The sequence below is a fragment of the Cryptotermes secundus genome, unplaced genomic scaffold (genome assembly GCF_002891405.2).
Source record: "Cryptotermes secundus unplaced genomic scaffold, Csec_1.0 scaffold429, whole genome shotgun sequence".
In the NCBI taxonomy this organism is placed as follows: domain Eukaryota; kingdom Metazoa; phylum Arthropoda; class Insecta; order Blattodea; family Kalotermitidae; genus Cryptotermes; species Cryptotermes secundus.
The window spans coordinates 324,130-344,242 of NW_019725845.1; the positions used below are offsets into that span (position 1 = coordinate 324,130).

The 20,113-nt window shown below is 44.4% G+C and overlaps 1 protein-coding gene across 27 annotated transcripts in view; it reads right to left on the reverse strand.

Moving 5' to 3' along the window:
- Window positions 1-20,113, reverse strand: part of LOC111863713 (RNA binding protein fox-1 homolog 1) — a 597,437-nt gene that overhangs the window by 74,636 nt on the left and 502,688 nt on the right. For 26 of the 27 annotated variants that reach the window (XR_004512941.1, XR_002842655.2, XR_002842654.2 and 23 more), the window contains one exon: window positions 6,533-6,703. Coding sequence is in view for 16 of the 27 variants with exons in the window: in XM_033751173.1 (XP_033607064.1) it covers window positions 6,533-6,703 (171 nt within the window). In the remaining 11 variants the exon portion in view is untranslated. The remainder of the gene's footprint in view (window positions 1-6,532; window positions 6,704-20,113) is intronic. The other variant, XR_004512940.1, reaches the window with a different exon arrangement.

A 20,113-nucleotide genomic window follows, 5' to 3' on the forward strand; every position in this document is an offset into this window, starting at 1 on the left:
ACACACACACACACACAAGGGTTGGAACTTTAATAGTGGCAACAATTTATTTACAACTGATACAAAATAGATGCATGTTTCGAAGTTCTGCTGTCCCTCAGTGTAGTCACCAGCATTGTGTACATCCCGCTGCCAGCGATGTGGAAGTCGTAAGATACCTTCAGTAGCTCCTGTTGTGTTGATAGTTCGAATGGAGCGGTCTACTGCCTCAAGAATCTCTGGAACAGGTCTGAAGCGAATGCCACGAAGTGGTTCCTTCATCTTATGAATCAAGTCGAAATCACAGTGGCTTAAGTCCGGGGACTATAGTGGATTGTAGAGCACTTCCCAGGCTCATCGATCGAACTAATCAGCCACAGCTTGCGCTGCATGCGGCCGAGCATTGTCCTGCAAAATGATGGGTGGTTTCTGCAGAAAGTGTCGCCACTTCTTTCTCAAAGCTGGCCGCTGGTTTTGTTCCAAAAATGAACAGTAATACTGCGCACTGACGGTCTGCTGTCGGGGAACGGTACGCGTTAGGATAACACCATCACAGTCGTATGCGCTAATCCTGTCTCTCAGGCCAGCTTACGAATCTAAGGAGTCGATTACTCTCCAATAACGCGGAAAGAGCATACACTTCATCACTGGCACTAGGACGACCTGGCCGACGCATGTCTGCCACATTTTGGCGTCCCTCATTGAGGGCTTTCACCCACCTTGCCACTGTTCTGTCAGGCAATGCAGATTTCCCGCAAGCCTCTTGAAGACCTTGATGACACTGTTGTGCTGTACGGCCTCTGGCACATTCAATCTTTATCCAACTACGTTTTTCCTGTTTCGAAAACATCGTGACAACACTACATTAGACCACCAGCTAAAACGAGGCTCTATTCTTCGCGTCATTGCGCATGCGCGTAATGTGGGAAGGGAGAGTCCATTTGCTCTGGGGTAAGGTAGGTATGTAACTAACGTGTGGTATAAGCGACATTATTTGGTTCCGTTGCATGGCGTCTCTAAAGAGCAAGCAAATCGCCATTGTATTAATTATGAGTATTACCGGTACACCTAGATGTTTACCAGGGTGAAAGAAATTTAAACTTTACAGTGACGACTGACTGCAAACCATTGAGAGAGCTTATTCAATGATTCTACGTCATGCGTGAAGCCTGGGCTATGGATATGACCGATGAACTCTGCAACACAGAGAGTGCGCTTTACAACTTCTCACCATCTGACAAGCTGTAAAGAGCGCCGAGCAAATTATTTAACGTGGAATCGATCCCCACGCAGGGCTGCGAACGCGACGCAGCTGTCGGCTTCGAAGTGGCCGTTTGAGGCACATACAGCAGACAACACCAGACTGGTCTGGACAGGTTTTTCGTGTATCTTCTCAGTATCTCCAGGAAAATGCCGGGAGAGTACCTCGGCCAGGCCACGGTATCTTTCTTCAAAATCCTTACCAATTCTGTCAATTATCGACCATATTACCACCCGATTCGTCGTTAAATGTTATACGGGGGGAATACATATTTTAGAACCTCTCAGAATTTATCTTTTGTATTATTACTTTTTATTCTCAGTTGGGGCATCCATATTCATAACAACGCCATGCATGATATCCTGCCACCAACAATCTCTAAGTTCTGAACTGCTGACATGACTGCCTTCTTCCTAACAGTTCCGTCCCATTTCCAGTGCCATCCGTGTTCCACCTAGCTTCCTTACTCTCATTAAATGTAACTTTCACTTCCGTTTTCAACAAAGAGACTCCTTAGGTTCCACGTTCCATACTTTATATCCACGACTGGACACACATAGATCCCCTCGAATCCTGGACCGCAGAACCCACATGTACATTTCTGCTAATCAATACTCCCTCCGATACTAAGGAAATTATTGGTACTTCTCAGATTGGATTGTCATGTATCTGCAATCGATCCTAAAATATTACGTAGCTGAATACAAATCACAAAAGGGTTTATTCCTCGTCACAAATACATACTTCCATACTAATCCACAACGACCCATCTTAATATCGCAAAATGTATACAGTACACGGCACTCAGTACGCTTATACGCATATAAACATCGAAATAAGCTTTGGACCATTACAACCATTACATATTTCGCTATAGAATACATACATCTACCACAAAATTATTACTGACTTCTACCTATTACGTAGCATTTCACTTTTTTTCCTTGGCACTACAGCCCCAGTGGGCCTAGGTCTACCTCCATGAACTCCGTTCACTTCGGTTTTTCTAGATCTTACACATTCGGGAGGACTCCTTGGGCGAGTGATCAGCTCGTCGCAAGGCCTCTACCTGTAAACAAACACAGAAAAACGCACACAAACATCCATGCCCTCAGTGGGATTCGAACCCAAGATCCCGGCTTCCGAGCGAGCGAAGACAGTGCATGCCTTAGACCGCCCGGCTACCGTGACCGGCAGCGTTTCACTTAACATAAAGTAAATCTGATAGGCAACAAAACAGCCCCACTTAAGCTTGCAGTGATGGGGTACAAAGTTCATGGAGGGACCGAACTACTGACATTAGGACTCTGGTTCCAGAGTCTGACCGTCTTTTTTCTAGGGGACACTTTGGACAGGAGCCTGTCAATCAGTAATTTACTTCATTAATAAATCAATATCTTGGACTGTATATCAATTTAAGCAATGATCTGCCTCGCACTTTATTCGCGAAAGCCGCTGGGCTTCAATGGTGACAGAAGATCAAACAATTTCTCTTTAATTATATTATGCATTCACTATAATACACGGCCGATCGCAGTGGCCGGGCGGTCTGAGGCATGAAGTGCCTTCGTCCTCTCGAACACTGGGATCGTGGGTTCGAATCCCACTCGAGGCATGGATGTTTGTCTGCGTTTATTCTGTGTTGTCCTCTGCAGGTAGCGGCCTTGCGACGGGCTGATCCCCCGGTCCAAGGAGATTTACAGACTGTCTAAAGACTAAGAAACTGAAGTGAAGCAAAGCGTTCCACGGATGCCCTATCCTCCAAGTGGGAGCAACAGAAAAATGAATGAATGAGAATATACTGGATAGAGAGAGCCACGTTAAGATATCAGTATGCCAACATGACAATCAGGATGACACAGTCAGATGCAGCGGAACGCCCGGGCTTGCATTAGCAAACGAACAAGCACACTTGAAACTTGCAGACCGCGCGCTATGACCAAACGTCGGGATGTGTATTGAGGAGGGACTATGAGAGTCTTGCATCCACGAAGGCAAAATTACTACCCTCCAACTACTGCAGTAATAATTACATCTCCTTAGCACCAAACTTGCGTTAGACCGCCATGAGTACGGCTGAAATATACCAGCAACCTACAGAGACAACAAAATCCCTCTTAAAGATTTTCGTTTCAGTGCTTGGTCCTTGTGAGGGGGCTCCGTCTGGGAGACGCGCACCTCCACCAAACTGCTGAGACCGAATTTGTTGTTACGTCACAGCTCTCCTGCAGCGCCAGCTTCGAGGTTGCGGTTTTAACCAGTTGGCCGAAAATGGTGTCGTGCGGCTGGGGAGGAACAATCTTTTTCGTCATATTTTTGAGAGTTCACGGAAATTTGATATTAAGGAAGAATTTTTTGTTGATTTTGATAGTTTTTAGTATGAAACTCGTACTTATTCTGACTTATCTGTCATGCGCTCGGCTTCCACTGCTTCGTAGCAGCAACAGTATTCTCATTAAATAGATTCAGTAGCCATCTCTTTCCCAGGCCGTCGCCACCGCAATAAGCCAAGTACTGACTGTCACTATTTGGAAGTTAGCACTGTTGTGGGCCATACCTTGTCAAACTCACATATAAATTGAAATTATTCTATATCATTCTTTTCTATTTTCATTTTAATTACGAGGGAGAGTCAGTAAATAGGTCACAAATGGATATAAAGCGTAAAATACATGACATTCGAACCTGAAAAAGCATTTTTTCCTCGACATATCCTCCACCAACATGGATACGCATGTCCCATTACTTCGCAAGTGTGCCGAAATATACAGCACATTTGTCTTTTGACTGTTGTCTCAGCAACTTAATCTCACACCTAACAGTGTAGTTACATTATAAAAAACCGGCAGAATACATAAATATTATCTTCTGCACTGGTGAGGGTGACGGTAGTGTTGATAAAAAACACACGTCATGTTACCATCAAAAAGACCGTTCAAGGAAAGTGCCCCTCAAGGGCTGTGATGGTCACTGTTCATACAGCATGCATGTCATGTTGCTTCATCACCCCTTGCACATAAAATTGTTGCAGCACACTACCAATAATCAGCATGACAATCAAGGGGCCTTATAGGCAAATCAACGAATATAGCCTGCGACATTAGGCGACTACTGTTAGTTTCTAAAATCTCCTTTAAGACTCGGTATAGTTGCCCCTGTGCTTAACTATTTAAGCACTACGCCATGAAGACGTGTGGTGAAGTGGACGTACAGATCCGATTTTCTTGACCTCGGCACTAGTTGGAGTGGTCAGCTTCACGCTTCGGCCGCTTTAACCCTAGGGAAAATCCACGTTACCCATTGCATAGGAGAATGGGTGGACCCCAGACGTGGAGAAGAGAAAAATTTCGACCCCTACCGTAACTCGAACTCCGACCCTTACGTCGTCCAGCCCGAAGCCAGTCGCTATACCGACTATGCTATCCCGGCTCGTACTTTAAGACTTGCTGAATCAAATTCTGTCATGAACAAAATTCACGTTGCACGATATCTTTCTCTGTCATTTTCCGGCGTATAACCTAGTTTTGGGAAATCTTGAAGTATGGAGTCCACAGTAATGAACTGAACAAAGTTGTTACGTCCTATTCCTTTTGCGGTTACCATACACTTTTCCTCTCCAACTCTCCCTGACTGTGATCCCTTCGTTGTTAGCCTTAAGTTCACAGATATCTTTCGCTTATTACAACAAATGAATGCCCTGATATGCCCATAGGGACATTCATGGAAATGTACAACATACTTCATACGAGCAGCTACGAGTATCTACAGTTTCTATAATTCTAGTACGAAAAACCTGACGTTTAAAATAATTTATCGTTTTTAACATTATCAATTTAATGCTGAGTAAACTATTTTATTTTTATTTTATGAGAGCTGATTAATTCTTACTTTGTTTTTCACTCGAGGTTGTAGTTATCATTTTGAGCGTCTCCTCACCAATACCAATCGCTACATTTTGCATTAGTTTTATTTTCTGGTGTTTTATTTGCTGCAAAATATGACGGACATCACACGCCTCTGGCGCGTCAGTGTTTTTCTTATGTATGAATCCCACAGCCTACTGGCTAAAAATAACCTAGCCTCGAAAGGGTTAGTCAGGCGCAGAATCACAGCAGCTTGTTTCTTCTAAGCGCAAGTTCTGTAAAGAATTTTGGCATCCATCAAAATCGTAAATCAAATGGCCGGCTAGGTTACAACAGACTGAAGCAATCGCTACAGCTTTGAAGCAACAGCTATATACACTGGCATCAGGAACTCCTGGGTTACCGCTTTAAGGCCAAATGATAAGCAGGCAAGCAAACAGCGTCTCTTCACGAGTCCATGTTCGCACAATCACCTGAACCATTTCCTCACAGCGGGATGTACCTCGCACACATTAGCATTATCCCTTCACAGGGAAGCTTACAGGACCACTGAAACCCCTCAGCTCTATTCGCAATGCATGGGGTTCAAACAGAGGACGGGTAACCGGCAAACCCGGCTAATGGCTTTCCATCTCCCCCAAAGTACTTCAGCTTAATTATTCGATACTACCTGGAAACAGACAGCGGCCTATCACTGTAATTAGATGTCGTTAAGTTACAAATAAATAACAAAAAGCAAAACCAAACTCCGTGGCTTTAGTCCGCAAGCGAACTATACAGATCGAGGGGCCACCGCTTGCGGAATAAATCAGTACCAACTTCAGTGGACAGACGGTAACGAGTGGTCAGAGCAACGAATCCCCCACAGCCGTTAATTTCCGTTTTCTAGACCGGAGCCGCTATGTTTCCTTTCAAGTAGCTCCTCAATTATCCTCACGAGGCTAAATGTACCCCGTTCCAGACCCACTACTTCTCAGAAAGCTGAAAGCACCGGGAATCCAACTAGGGACCTCTGGATCTGTAGCCAAGGAACTCCGACCACAGATGCATGCTAAAATATACGCGTATATGATTCACATATCAGCGATACCGTACGAGCAATACTGCGATCAACAGCTGCTTCCCCATCTGAAAGAGAACAAGGCCACTCTACTTGGGTACAGTGCGATCGCATTTTATGCTAATTTCAAACAGTGCGTTATAAAAATATTACTGAAGTCTCAATTTAACCGCAAAAAAAAGAAAGAGAAGATAGAAACAATGCGAATCCCAAAATATTCGGCAAGAATGACGTTTCAAAACTTTTCTTGAATCATGCGATGTCCTTAGGAACGCATCCTCGCATAAAATGCGCCCGCACTGTAGCTCTGATACAGGCATAGGCCCGCCATCCAATCTTAATATGAAGGAAATGAATACAGATACTTACAATACTAACCGTCTGTTGTTCGATGCCGTTCGGAGTAACAGTGGGTGGTGAAAACGGGGGTACAGCTACCGGTGGACCCTCCTTTCCAGGTTCGGTCTTGGGGGGGCCCGCTTCCCCATTTTGGGGGTACTGCGTCGCATAGGGTGTCGCCATTCCCGTCTGAACCATGTGCTGTAAATAACAACAAACAATAATTTAGATGCACAGCAAAAGAAATTAATTATCTTCGTGAAGGCCACATATTCTTACGCAGAAACAACAAGAAAGGCCACGCAATGAGCTACATAATAGTAAGGGTGATCATGTATACTTCCGCAGAACAATCGTATATATATGTTTCGCTGATTATGTTGAGCATTTCGGAACACTCAATCCGAATTCGAAAACGCGTATACACAAATGTGACGACCTTTAATGAAGGCCTAATTTTAGTTTTATATGAATTTGTAATTTCAATAGTAAATCCTACACATGATCACATAGAAAAGTAAATCGGTACCCTATTGCTGTATACCCCAGGATGACGTAAAGGTAAAGATAAGTTCCCCTGTGCTTAACTAATTAAGCACTACACGCGATGAAGCTGTACGGTGTAGTGGATGTGTAGATCCACGTATTCTTGGCCTCGGAACTAGCTGAGTGGTCAGATCCACGCCCTGGTCGCTTTACCTCGGAGAATGATCCACCGATATCCAATGGATAGAAGGTTGGATGACGTGGAGAAAAATCTTCCCTTACCAGGGCTCGAACTCCGATACCTCAGCTGCCCAGACCCTAGTCAGTCGCTATACCGACTGCGCTATGCATACTCTAGGATAAGCATATGTAAAATTTACTTCTTTTCGCAGAGTTCACGAAGTGTATGCCAGAACAGCCTTAAAGTCGCCAGCTTCTGCATATTGCAACAACACAGCTCAGGATAAGCAAAATGGTATCTGTTAATAAATAATTCTTATGCTCACCCTACTAATGATTCTGACATACCGCGCTTTCCCACCAACGGAGGTATATTTACAGACGGTAGGCTGTGCCAGCTTATCTGCGTAACTCTGAAAAAAACAAAGGAAAGGGTAACGCTATCCCTGTAACACGCCGGAGGCCCATAAGGTTGTGAGACGTTGTTGCTCCCACATTTTCTCTAGACAATCGGCTCACAGATGTCTGTTGGGATGATACCCTTACGCTCCCGCTGCCCTTTAACCCCCCAGGAAGATTCCTGGTACTCATTTCTGTTAAAGGCTGAGTTGACCACAGGGCCATAGTGCGGCTGGAAGGATTAGGTAAATTGAAAAAAAATCCAACTCATCGGGACTCGAACCCGCAACCTTCCGGCTTGTAGCATAGTGCCTCAACCAAATACGCTACTGCGTTCCCTTTCTGAAGAAAAAATACGAGTATTACCACCGAGGTCGGATAGTGATTACGATTTGGCAGAGTCATTTCCGATATATGCAATTGGGCACTTATTTCCATACCTTCAATGCACAGGAACAAGAGCATTTCCAGTAGAGCAAACTCCACACAAAACAAAGCATAACAATGGCTTAAACAAACTACTGGTCTTGTTATAAGAGCACGAAAGTAGCAGCCAAAATGGCATGCAAGCAGAGCGTGAGTCCCGTGCGTGTGATGTCCAACTAGCGATTTTCGGCACACCCCCTCACACACAGTCACCGTTGTCAAGGGGACATATATTTATTTCCTGTATTAACCCATCATCAGTTTGGAAGAATATGATATTCAGCCTACCAGGGCCAGAGTTATTCGAAGTAGTAACTCATGTTAGATGGCAGAGTTCAGCTATTTCGGAAAGATGATAACAAATCAAAACCTGATTCACGAGTAACTTAAGAAGAGATTCAGGCCATGCTCGCTACCATTCAGTCCAGAATCTTTTCTCTTCTTGTATGCTGTCTAAAATCATAAAAATCAAAATATACAAAACTGCAATTATGCCTGTGGTTGAAAGTGTTTGAAAACATGGTGCTGAACAGATTATTGGGACCGAAGAGAGATGAAGTGACAGGAGGTTGGAGAAAACTGCATAAAGAGGAGCTTCATAACTTGTACTCTTCTCCAAGTATAATCAGAATAATCAAGTCAAGGAGGATGAGATGGACATGGCATGTAGTACGAATGGGAGAGAAGAGGAATGCATATTAGTGGGAAAGCCAGAAGAGACCACTAGGAAGACCAAGGCGCAGGTGGGTGGACTATATTAAAATGGGTCTTATATAGAGATAGGATTTGATGGTATGGATTGATCTGGCTCAGGATTGGGCCCAGTGGAGGGCTCTTGTGAACACGGCAATGAACCTTCGTGTTCCATAAAATGCTGGGAATTCTTCAATGGCTGCACAACTGGTGGATTCTCAAGAAGTGCTCAGCTCCATGAGGGAACTCATCTTATGTGGGGTTCCAGTACGAAATTTTGACATGTACTATACGAGTTATATTAAACGAAGAGGATCAAAAATAAATAAATCGATAAATTAAATGGGAGTTAAGTCTTGATCAAACTGAAAATCATACTTTTTTGCAAACAAGAAATTACACTTCATTAGTATTCTTCCATCTAAGCCTAGGCCTCCCTTCACGAGTCCTGGCTAAAATAGAGTATGTATTTTTTATCTTTCCTTTGCTTGCCACATGGCCTGCCCATCCCACCCCCACTGATCTGATGAAGAGGACAATCTATGAAGCTCCTCACTGCGCACTTTCTCCTTCTACATAGGTTAAGGGTAAAGGGGGAGTTATCTCCAGGCTTAATTAACTATACCATGAAGACGTATGGGGACTGGAGGTATTAAGAAAGCAGTCTTCTGGGATTTGGCACCGTGTATATGTGGTGTTAACCGACGTTTCGGAGGAACGTATCGTCTCCATCTTCAGGGTAGAGGAAAGAATATAAGAAAACTGCAAGCGAAGAGACCGTGAGAACCGGTAAAAGCAGGCGATACGTTCCTCCGAAACGTCGGTTAACACCACATATACACGGTGCCAAATCCCAGAAGACTGCTTTCTTCATAGTCACCGCCGTGAAAGCCTCAAATCTTACATACTGGAGGTATTGTTGCACAATTCTTTGCCTCAGCAATAGTTTTAGAAGGTCCATAGCAATATCAGTCACACTTATAATTCAAATAAACTCTTGAAACGTGTGGATTCGTGCAACCTTAATAACGTATGAGCCAGAAGCTGCGAATTACCATAAGGTGAGTATATCGCGAATCCTAGACACTTCCTGGGCCCCTACACAAAACCTACTGCAGATCTGCATATCATGAACTATTTCCAGAATAGCCTGGTGATTGCGCCTGTTAACTATACTTCTTTAATTGCATCATGGATTTGTCACTTCTCGCAAGAACCACATCGGACACTGCGCACGTGATGTGCTTCAAAATCTGTTCAACAAATGTCCTATAAGTATGGGAAACTCAGTACTACAGGCGTGTGTCTACATACAAACCCCTGTTATTCCGGGCAACAGTGGACATGCCACGGCCTAACAAGCCGATCTAGTGATGCATATCTTGATCAGTATTAATTCGGCGAAGTTCGCCAATATGATGAGATCACTCAATCCCGCTTGACAGATAAGTCGAATTGTTAGCTATTTTAAAATCTAATTAACTTTTAATTACTCCTCCTAGCGGTAAGTGTACATCGTGGTTGTTTTGTCGCACACAACCCTCCAAGTGCACGGGCGCAAGCGTGGAACACAGGCTACAATTTGCTGGTTGCACGCTCCCATAATACCGAGAGAATTTACAAAATTTTCAGATCCATTTGTGTTTCATCACTGTGCGCTCAGAACCGACAGAAACAGGTAAAGACGATTAAGTATTTTACGCAAAAAGTTCCCTGTTTTAAGTAGATTCTAAAGGTGACTGAAGACAATGTATAACACTCGGAATTGCCGGGATTTTGGACTTTAACCACCAACCGGTATTCTAAACATCTAGAACATAACGCTTCGGAAACTGGATATGTTTCCGTCCTTAGATGATGGAGAGACCGGTCCAGAACCAATTTCCGAAACGCTGTGTTCTCTAGTTCTTTATAATACCGGTTGATAGGTAAAGTCCATAAACCCAATAATTCAGAGTTTCCTGTTTTATTTATTATTACCTAACGAACACAAATTTATATCGCGTTTACTGGATATCACAACGCGACCACGAAATCGAAGTGTGCCATACTAAAATACTGCAGACCTAACTGTCGTGCCTCCAAGGGCCATGAGTCAGGAGCACGTCGCAACCGTTAACTTCCACAAACGAGCCTTTCCTTCTTTAGGCGGCCCATACACGTACGAATCTTGGCTCGCGTGTCCGGCTCGGATTAATTTCACCACACACGTATAAGTGTGGCGACCCACACACGGATGAATTTGGTTCACTGGAACCCGTGCCGAGTCGGACTCGCGAGCCAGACTCGTACGTGTATGGGCCCCCTTAAACTTAAAAGCGGGAAACCCCACAAGCTCTACTAAGATCCCAGAATTAACCACTGAGGTGACAGATGGATATCCTTCGTCACGCTGAGTGCCAAATAGTGATTTTGGCATCGGTCAAGCAACGCTTTCGCGATAAGGGACGAATTTCTGTCCCAGGGGAGCGTAGACATTGTCGACTGTGTAATGTGGGCGTGAAACAGTTTCTAACACAGCTCTCTTGATGTCCAAAACATAAAGGTTTTGAATGCATCAGAACAAATAGCGTTCCTGTATTGGGAGAGATATTATCTCGATCACACTAATGGTCGCGAGGGGATCCATTTCCGTTCCACTTCATCTATTGTGCCGAATAAGAGGGCGTCATCTTCAGTGACGTAGACCGTTACGTCATAATTAGTATGTAACTAGATTATAGTTTCGACATACTTCCGGTATTTAAACGCCGGTGGGAGATTCATACAATATGCAAAGGGTTTACCTACCGTAAGGTTACTTACATAAGGCATGTCTTACCCTGGGGCGTTTCTACAGTCATTGCTACGCCCATATGTGGGCAGATCCTAGGGGGGCCTATGAAGAGGAGTTATACTAATATGAACATGGATAACATAAAAAATCCGAGGGGAAGTTCTGCTAGTCTAATTTAATTTGGGCTGCAGATAAAACAGAGGCTTTATAACTGACGGTAATGCAACACAATTAAATTCGCCTGAAGACATCAATCAAATTTCGTTCGGCAGTTTCGGAGTGAAGCCCGAGGATGGACATAACACCCTCAATATGTGTTAACTTCTTACGAAACCTCGGAGAAGCAAATCAATGTTTGTATCTTTCGATCTGTCCACCAACTCCACATGCATGGTCATGCCTTCAAACGTGTCTATACAATGCACCAAGAATGCAAACTGCTTCCTAATATAGCGTCCAATGCCATGACTGGTCCCCGAGCAGGAAATCACAGCATTCACTTGTCTATGCCGTACCTTCTGCCATGCAGGGTGCAGACTGAGAACAAGAGCACACGAGAGGATAATAAACCAATCGTACGAAACTAGGCCGTTGGGATGAGCTGGAGTGAACACCAGCCAAAGGACGGCTCGGTAAGTTACTAAGCTGTAGACGTGTGTTAGCTGACCTGACATAAAAACAATATTGTGATAGTTCAAACAATTTTCTAAGTAATGTGAAATTCATATACGCGAACACCCTCAAAACGTTCCCACTCCCTACAACATGCAAGTGGGGAGGCCCCTCTGACCGTATCACGCCTGTCTCAATTCCTCCTGTTAACAGCAGAGGCTGTGATTCATTGCGGCTCAGATTGAGGTGTAAATCTCTGCCCACGACATCGAGACTAAGCCTTACCTGCTGCTGCCGTCACAAAAGCTTTCATGTGATTGGACAGAAGGGTAAAACGTAAAGCTGTCCCTGTGTTCAGCGAATTAAGCACTACGTCACGAAGGAGTAGGGGGGAGTGGGATGTATAGATCCACATTTCCTTGACCACGGCACTAGCTGGAGGTGAGTGGTCACCTTCACACCCCGGCCGCGTTTCCCTCCCTTGGATAGGAGGTTGGGTGGACTCCAGAGCCGGTCTAGACGATTTGGAGAAGAGAAAGTTCTTGACCCTGCCGGGACTCGAACTCCGACCCCTCAGTCGTTCAGCCAGTAGCCAGTCGCTATACCGACTGAGCTATCCCGGCTCTTAGGAAAGAAGAGCAGAGTTATATGTAGCTCTATGCCAAAATTGGCTCAGTCTTACGTTCCCACTGACCTACGTCGAAAATTACAACCAGAAGAGAGTTATTGCTGGCCGCGCCATAGCTCAAGCGATTAGTCCCTGGCTTCCAACTGCGGCGGCCCGGGTTCGATCCTGGGCTGGTCAAGTGGGATTTGTGGTGGGGCGGGTTTCCTCCGAGTACTTCGGTTTCCCCTGCCAATCTTCATTCCCCCAAATTCTCCATCATCATAATTACCCGGGGCAGGTACAATAGGCCAATCAGTGGCCGACGTGCCGAGTGGACCCAACTGGATTCCACACCCCACTAAGCGAATTAAAGAAAAAATTAAGAGAGTTACTGCTCGTGTCCTTCAAAACAATGTCCTCACTCATCAATTACAATGAGCTTCCGATCGGCAAAGCTATGTGCTTATGAGCGGTCTAAAATACGCCCACTTCCGGCAGCACGGCAGGTAATCAGAAAATCAATAACGCATCAAAGTCCCACTCATTGTTAATAGTAGTTGACGGTTAGTTGTGATGTGGCGTTCAGAATTTATTAGAAACTTCAATTAAATTTTCTACTTGTCGCATGCGATTTTTTGCCGGTGCTTTACACCTATATCCACTGCATAGAAATCATGAACCCCCTTCATTTTGAAAAGTACGTCAGGATAATGGCAGAAATATGAGAGTTACCTTCAGAATCGAATGGCCAAGGTATAGGGACATTTAAACGCATGTTTTCATGTCGACATGATGTCCGCTTCTTTTAGTCACCGAACAAGCCCAGTAGGCCCATATATTACAGAGCTTCTGCTGCCCTAGGTAGTAGCGCTGTAACTGAATCGTATTGCTGGAAAATGAATACGGCGCGGGATGCAGGTGCCCGGATTTATGAAAACGTTTCCGTGTGAGTTCAGCCCAGTTTGTAACAGTAAGACTATATTTACGCTAATACCGTTGCTCAGCGCGAAACAAATCCTGAACTGTTTCACTTCAACTGAGACGTACCTAGGCCTGTACATGAACGGCAGAGAATGGAAACACTGGCGCTACATGCCTGCCTTTACACTTCATACAATTCGCACATACGGTATTCCTCGGCAACAATACTACTATCAGCATATGCAGTTCCTATAATAATAATAATAATAATAATAATACAATATAGCCTAGCAGTTCCTTTAATAATAATACAATATAGCCTAGCACCAAACTGTTCACTTCTCGACGAAAAAGATCACGGGATCATGGCTGTACTGTACTTAAATTCCACACATGGGCCGACGATGGGATCATTTTACTGTTTCTTTCAATTTACATAATTCTCCAGTGCGTTTGTGTTCATTTATCGGAAGGTAAAAATATATGACCTATGAACAGAAGCGCTTACTCACCAACTCTAAAATGCAGTAAAAGAAATTGGTTCATCCAAAATGTCCTTCTGCACGCCTGTTAGACATCATTTCTGGAAACAGAAACTAGCTCATCCTGCAAGCGAAAGGTTGCCATAGCAACCAGACATAATTCGCAAACCGCAACCCACGTATCGTCAATGACAAGTGCACATAGAACGAGAACTTTTACATTACCCAGAGTGTGGCACATGCAGAATTTAACGCCACAACTAAAGAAAAAATACAGTGCGTTTGTCTGAAGTTTTGTATTAGGTATACGCAGTAATGTCTGTATACTAGCGCACGACGTAACTAACGTCTAGGGGAAAGAGAGCAACTATACGTAAATGTGGACTACTTAATCTAGGTAGGATCTGAGGTTTTCACGGCATTCTTCATAATTCATCTAGGTTAAAAGCAACTTCAAACTCCAAACGGTGCATTAAAACTTCTTTCTTATTTTGTTGGGGGCCCCATTATTCTAGGTGTTCATTTCGTAATTCATAAGCAGTACACGACAGGCTCAAAAATGCCGAGTAAGGACTACCCAATGACTACGGTACACTCGTCACTAATCTCTGCTGATATCAAACTGCTGGAAAATTTGTGCTCGAACATGCGACACAGAGAACGCCGGCATTACGATGGGGCCTACAGCGTTGCCAGTCTTTAAATAAATAGTAGTGGTACCAAGTTTTGCCTTACGCAGAAGTAAAGGTATGTGACGGCAGACACTGGACATCCTTGTTGTTTCCCAGACGAATCGCTTAGTGGGGGTGGGGGTGGAGTCCAACTGGGTCCACTCGGCACGGCGGCCACTGATTGAGCTATTGTACCTGCCCCGGGTGATTATGATGGAGAATTTGGTGCAGTGAACATTGGCAGGGAAAACCGAAGTACTCGGAAAAAAACCCGCCCCAGCGCCACTTGTCCACAGTAAACCCCACTTGACCAGATCCGGGATCGAACCCGGACCGCCGCGGTGGGAAGCCAGCGACTAACCGCTTGAGCTATGGCGCGGCCTTATGCAGATATTANATGGTAATTAATACCAACTAATTAATACCAATAAATCATAAGACGCAATACTGGTACTACAGTTCTGTTTTAATGCAACACGAAGCTCAAATCATGGAGCTTTTCACGAAAAAAGGATGGGAATTTGTTTTAGCAAAAAATCAACAATGGCCCAATGAAACACTCCGTAAACATGGAGCGTCGCACGCCTCTCTAAAGGCTGATTCACCCGTCACGTTGTATGTTTACGTGTTCCTACATGCATGCAAACCGAGACTCAAATGTATGCGGTTTTCGTGAAAACGAATGAGATTTTGTTTTATAGCAAAGAAAGAAAAGAAACAGTGACGTCATTAACGTTTCATGAAGGCTAAGCCGCTTAGGTCCCGTCAAACAGCTACACCGGTCTACTCGTATGCATGCATGTTTTAAGATTCAATTCTCCCAGCACGTGTCTTGGGTTCGTCTTCCTATACTAAAATGTATCTACTCTCACATAAATTTGTCTATATACACGATTTCTTTCTTGGTTGCTGATCATGCTGTTCGGAAAAATTTGGTATGGAATATGCATTCAGATTTCACATTAATTTTAAAAAGTAAAGCTATCCCTGTAACAGGCCATGGAGGCCCATAGGGTTGTGAGATGTTGAGGTTCCCGCATTTTCTAGACAACTAGCTCATAGATAGCGGTAAGGTTGTTAGCCTTACGCACGTGCCGCCCTTTACCCCCAAGAATATTCCTGGTACTCATTTCTGTTAGAGGCTGATCGACTCCAGGGCCAGAGTGAAGCTGGAACGATTAGGCAAAATGAAAAAATCCAATGGCCTCTTCGGGATTCGATCCCGCGGCCTTCCGGCATGTAGCGTAGTGCCTCAACCGACTACGCTACCACGTGCTTTGCGAAAATAATTCTGTATGAAGCAATTAATTCTTTTAGTTACTATGCATCACTACATACAGTATTGTTAAAATAAACCGATAAACACATGGGAAACCCACGAAAACTTTTATTGATGATGTAACAAATAAAAAACATTTCATCCAGGAATATTGAAATATGTGGAAGATAAAAATTTGGAAAATACAAGTTTTTCTTTAAAATCTGGCAATAATTCTATAATTCGTCGATCAATCTAGATAAAATTGTATATACGTGCTACTTATAGCAGAGTTAGTACACAACTTTCTAAGCTTGCTTTCACGTCGGTGTCCATTTAAATAAAATTCACTTGAAAATCTGTGCACACAGTATAATTTAATGTGCTTTTAACACTAGGCCACACGCTGAAACATTTCTGTTGCTTATTATTATTTTATAAAGTACATCCTCAGGGTAGCACAGACCAGAAACAAACCTATGGCGCACGGCAAGACTGAAACAATTATGAGAATCTCCACCGCGCGGAAATGGATGCGAGCTGGAGCAAATGCAGCATTGATACAACTGTCAAAGGGAATATAGGTGGGTGGGGCGGTTTGTCCCTTTGTAATGGGATTCAGTGTCAGCCGGCACTTTACCTCTCTCGACATTACGCTTGTCAGGCTTCCTGTTTGACCTAACTGTTGTAACCCGCTGCTGCTAGAAACAACAGTTCACCATGAAGGGTGAAACCGAGCCCATCTCTTGCTCCCCAGCACTGCCAACAACGCTCTCCTTGCAGAGAGCGAGAACATCAGATTGACAAACGTTATAAATTAGCCTAGGAATATTAGCTTCTCCGGGGGTGTGTGACCATGCAGAACTTCCAAGACACTTAGGCTATCTGCGTCCGTCTGTCAGCGTTAAGTTTCTGCGATGGGGTCTTAAAGATAATCTCGAACATACAAGTGTGTTCGACCTACCACGGTTTAACTATAGCCTATTTAGAAATACATATTAAATGTCTAACAGCTTCGTAACTGTGTTCTGTAAGCAGCTTACGTTGACAGTTTTTGTAGTACGCGGGCTTTCTCTCGAACTACAGACCTTCGTTCAATTCGTGGGGTGAGGTGTGGCTACGCCCACAACTGCATCTATCGTATCATCCCAAGTTGATGTGAAGTGGTGGGAGAAACGGAAGTATTCGGAGAAAACTTGCCCCAGTGCCACTAAATCCCCCACATATCTCACATGGCCCGACTTGCGATCGACCCATGGCTGTCGCGGTGGGAAGACGGATACTAATCACGTGGGCTACTGCAACACTACTGCAACTTCCAGAAGTTCGGTGTGTCAACTTCTGGCACGCACGTCACGCCTACCAGAATGATTTCCAAGATGTACATGTCTTGCTTGAGAGCACTGTCACCAACAACACTACTGTACTTTGTGTTTTATAGCGCACCTCGATATGAACTGTACAAAACCAGCATGAAAACGTGGAGATTTGCACACACGAACAAACACAAGCACATTAGAAGACCTGTGAACTGAATTTTTGACAACTATTCAGTTCGTAAGATTTGAGGCTTTCACGGCGGTGATTATGAAGAAAGCAGTCTTCTGGGATTTGGCACCGTGTATATGTGGTGTTAACCGACGTTTCGGAGGAACGTATCGCCTCCATCTTCAGGGTAGAAGAAAAAATATAAGAAATCTGCAAGCGAAGAGACCGTGAGAACCGGTAAAAGTATATTTTTTCTTCTACCCTGAAGATGGAGGCGATACGTTCCTCCGAAACGTCGGTTAACACCACATATACACGGTGCCAAATCCCAGAAGACTGCTTTCTTCAACTATTCAGTTCGATGGTGAGTTTGACGCTTAAATCGAGGAACTGACTTTCAAACGACGCCACTGAATACATTTCTGGTCTTCTGTGATGAGGAGCGCAATGGAACTACGTAGCCTCAGTTCCACACTGTGGAATCAGATTTGTTCATACTTCGTAATGGCTTAATCTTCAAATCCTATTACGTAAAACACAGAGTCTCCATCTGCTGCTGAGATACTCACACCTCAGAACGCGCAACGACGGAGAAGCCTCATATTCACGCTTCTAAAATTAAGCTCATTAATTCTTTCATGAAAGTGCTATACGTGGTCAATTTGTCTGTTAATTCCTTAATATTTACATACATAAAACATAACAATCTTTCAGGTTGGCACGTGTTCGTGGGGTTACTGAGTCGAATCTTGCCTCGGAGACAGACTATCAATCAATCAATCAATCTGGCTGACTGTCTCTATATGTCCGAGAGGCAGGCAGGCAGGCAGAAAGTCTGTCTGTCTGTCTATCTATCTATGACTTTACAGTCCTTTTGTTGGACCTTGGCCGCCTTTTCAGTTTCTTAATCCTACACACACATCTGGCAGGACTCCTTGGAAGGGGGATCAGCCCGTCGCAATGCCCCTACCTAAGCATAGAACACAAACACAGAATAAAGCAGACATTCATGCCTTGAGTGTGATTCCGACCACGATCACAGCGGGAGACAGACTATAGGGCGAACATCAAGCAAATGAAAAACTGCATTCATAAACAAAACGTCACACGCTTTCTGGCAAATGCAGTTATCGACCGAAATTCCTTAAAAGCCCGCAAACGGAAGGAAACTTGATGCCATCCCCAGCCACATTAAACAGACGCCCGCCCATACTTCCGCGTATAACCTGATCTAGCAGTCCGACCAATGGCAACAAGCACCATGCGCGGGGAGAGAGAAATAGGGTTACTACTAGCCAGCCACAAGCGTGCTTAAAATCTTATCTGAGAGTTAGCCCGCCCTACTGATAAGTCGGAACACGTCCATTTCTGCACTCGTGAACTGGTTGCTACTTTCGCGGTCTGAACTTCAATCCTGCAGGCGCTATCCTGACTTCCAAATCAGTTTCCAACAGATGATCTGGCTCCCTTGGTGTTTGTTAACTGTTCGCACCTTATAATATCTCTTGGGGGCCTGAATATGGAAAACCAAATGGCCTTTACCAGTCTCCTTTCGTACAGTGAACATCAAATGCTAGGCAAAATGAGTCAAAAGCAATTTACTACACAGCCAGTATAAGTCATGAAAAAGAAGAAAAGCAAAGTTGTCACTGTGCTTAACTAATTAAGCACTAAGCCATGAAGGCGTTAAGAGTAAAAGTAAAGGTATCTCTGTAAAAGCCCGTGGAGGCCCATGGGGTTGTGAGATGTTGAGGTTTCCAAATTTTCTAGACAATCGGCTCATAGATGGCGGCAAGGTTGTCAGCCTTACGCGCTGGCCGCCCTTTACTCCCAAGAATATTCCTGGTACTCATTTCTGTTAGAGGCTGAGTCGATCCCAGGGCCATAGTGCGGCTGGAAGAGCTAGGTCAACTGAAAATACCCAATGAGTAATCCAAGTCATCGAGACTTTAACCCGCGACCTTCCGGCTTGTAGCATAGTGCCTGAACCAACCACGCTACCGCAACTGTACGAGGCGCATTAGGCTATGTGGATCCTAGAGTCGGTCTGGACTTAAGGTGATATGCTGGCTTAAATTCGCTTACACCGTTGTAATAGAGTGCTGGCCTACTAACGGGAAGTTATAGCAAGCAAGAAGATGCATTTACCCCTCAAGGTTTCAGCAGTTCCCGCCATTACATATACATATATGAGCGTGAACTATAAACAACAATGCCAGCCTTTAACTTCATGTATGTTCCGAACACTCGAGCACATTACTATGCTGGTTAAGTAGCGCACACCATTCCCTATCATTCTTTATTGCTAGTGGGGTGGGACTAAGTCCCTTGTACTGCGGCCACTTCTGGTCTATTGTACCAGCCCCAGATGATAGGTGAGGGTGATTGTGGAGCAATTAGTGGAATGAGAATTGGCAGGGGAAATCGAAGTACTCGGAGTAAACCTGCCCCAGCGCCACTTTGTCCACCACAAATCCCACGTGACCAGACCCGGGATTGAACCCGGGCCGCGGCGGAGGGAAGCCAGCGACTAACCGCTTGAGCTATGGCGCGGCCTACACCATTCCATAACTCTCTATATGTACTAGGTATGATTGAGCAGGTTTTACTCG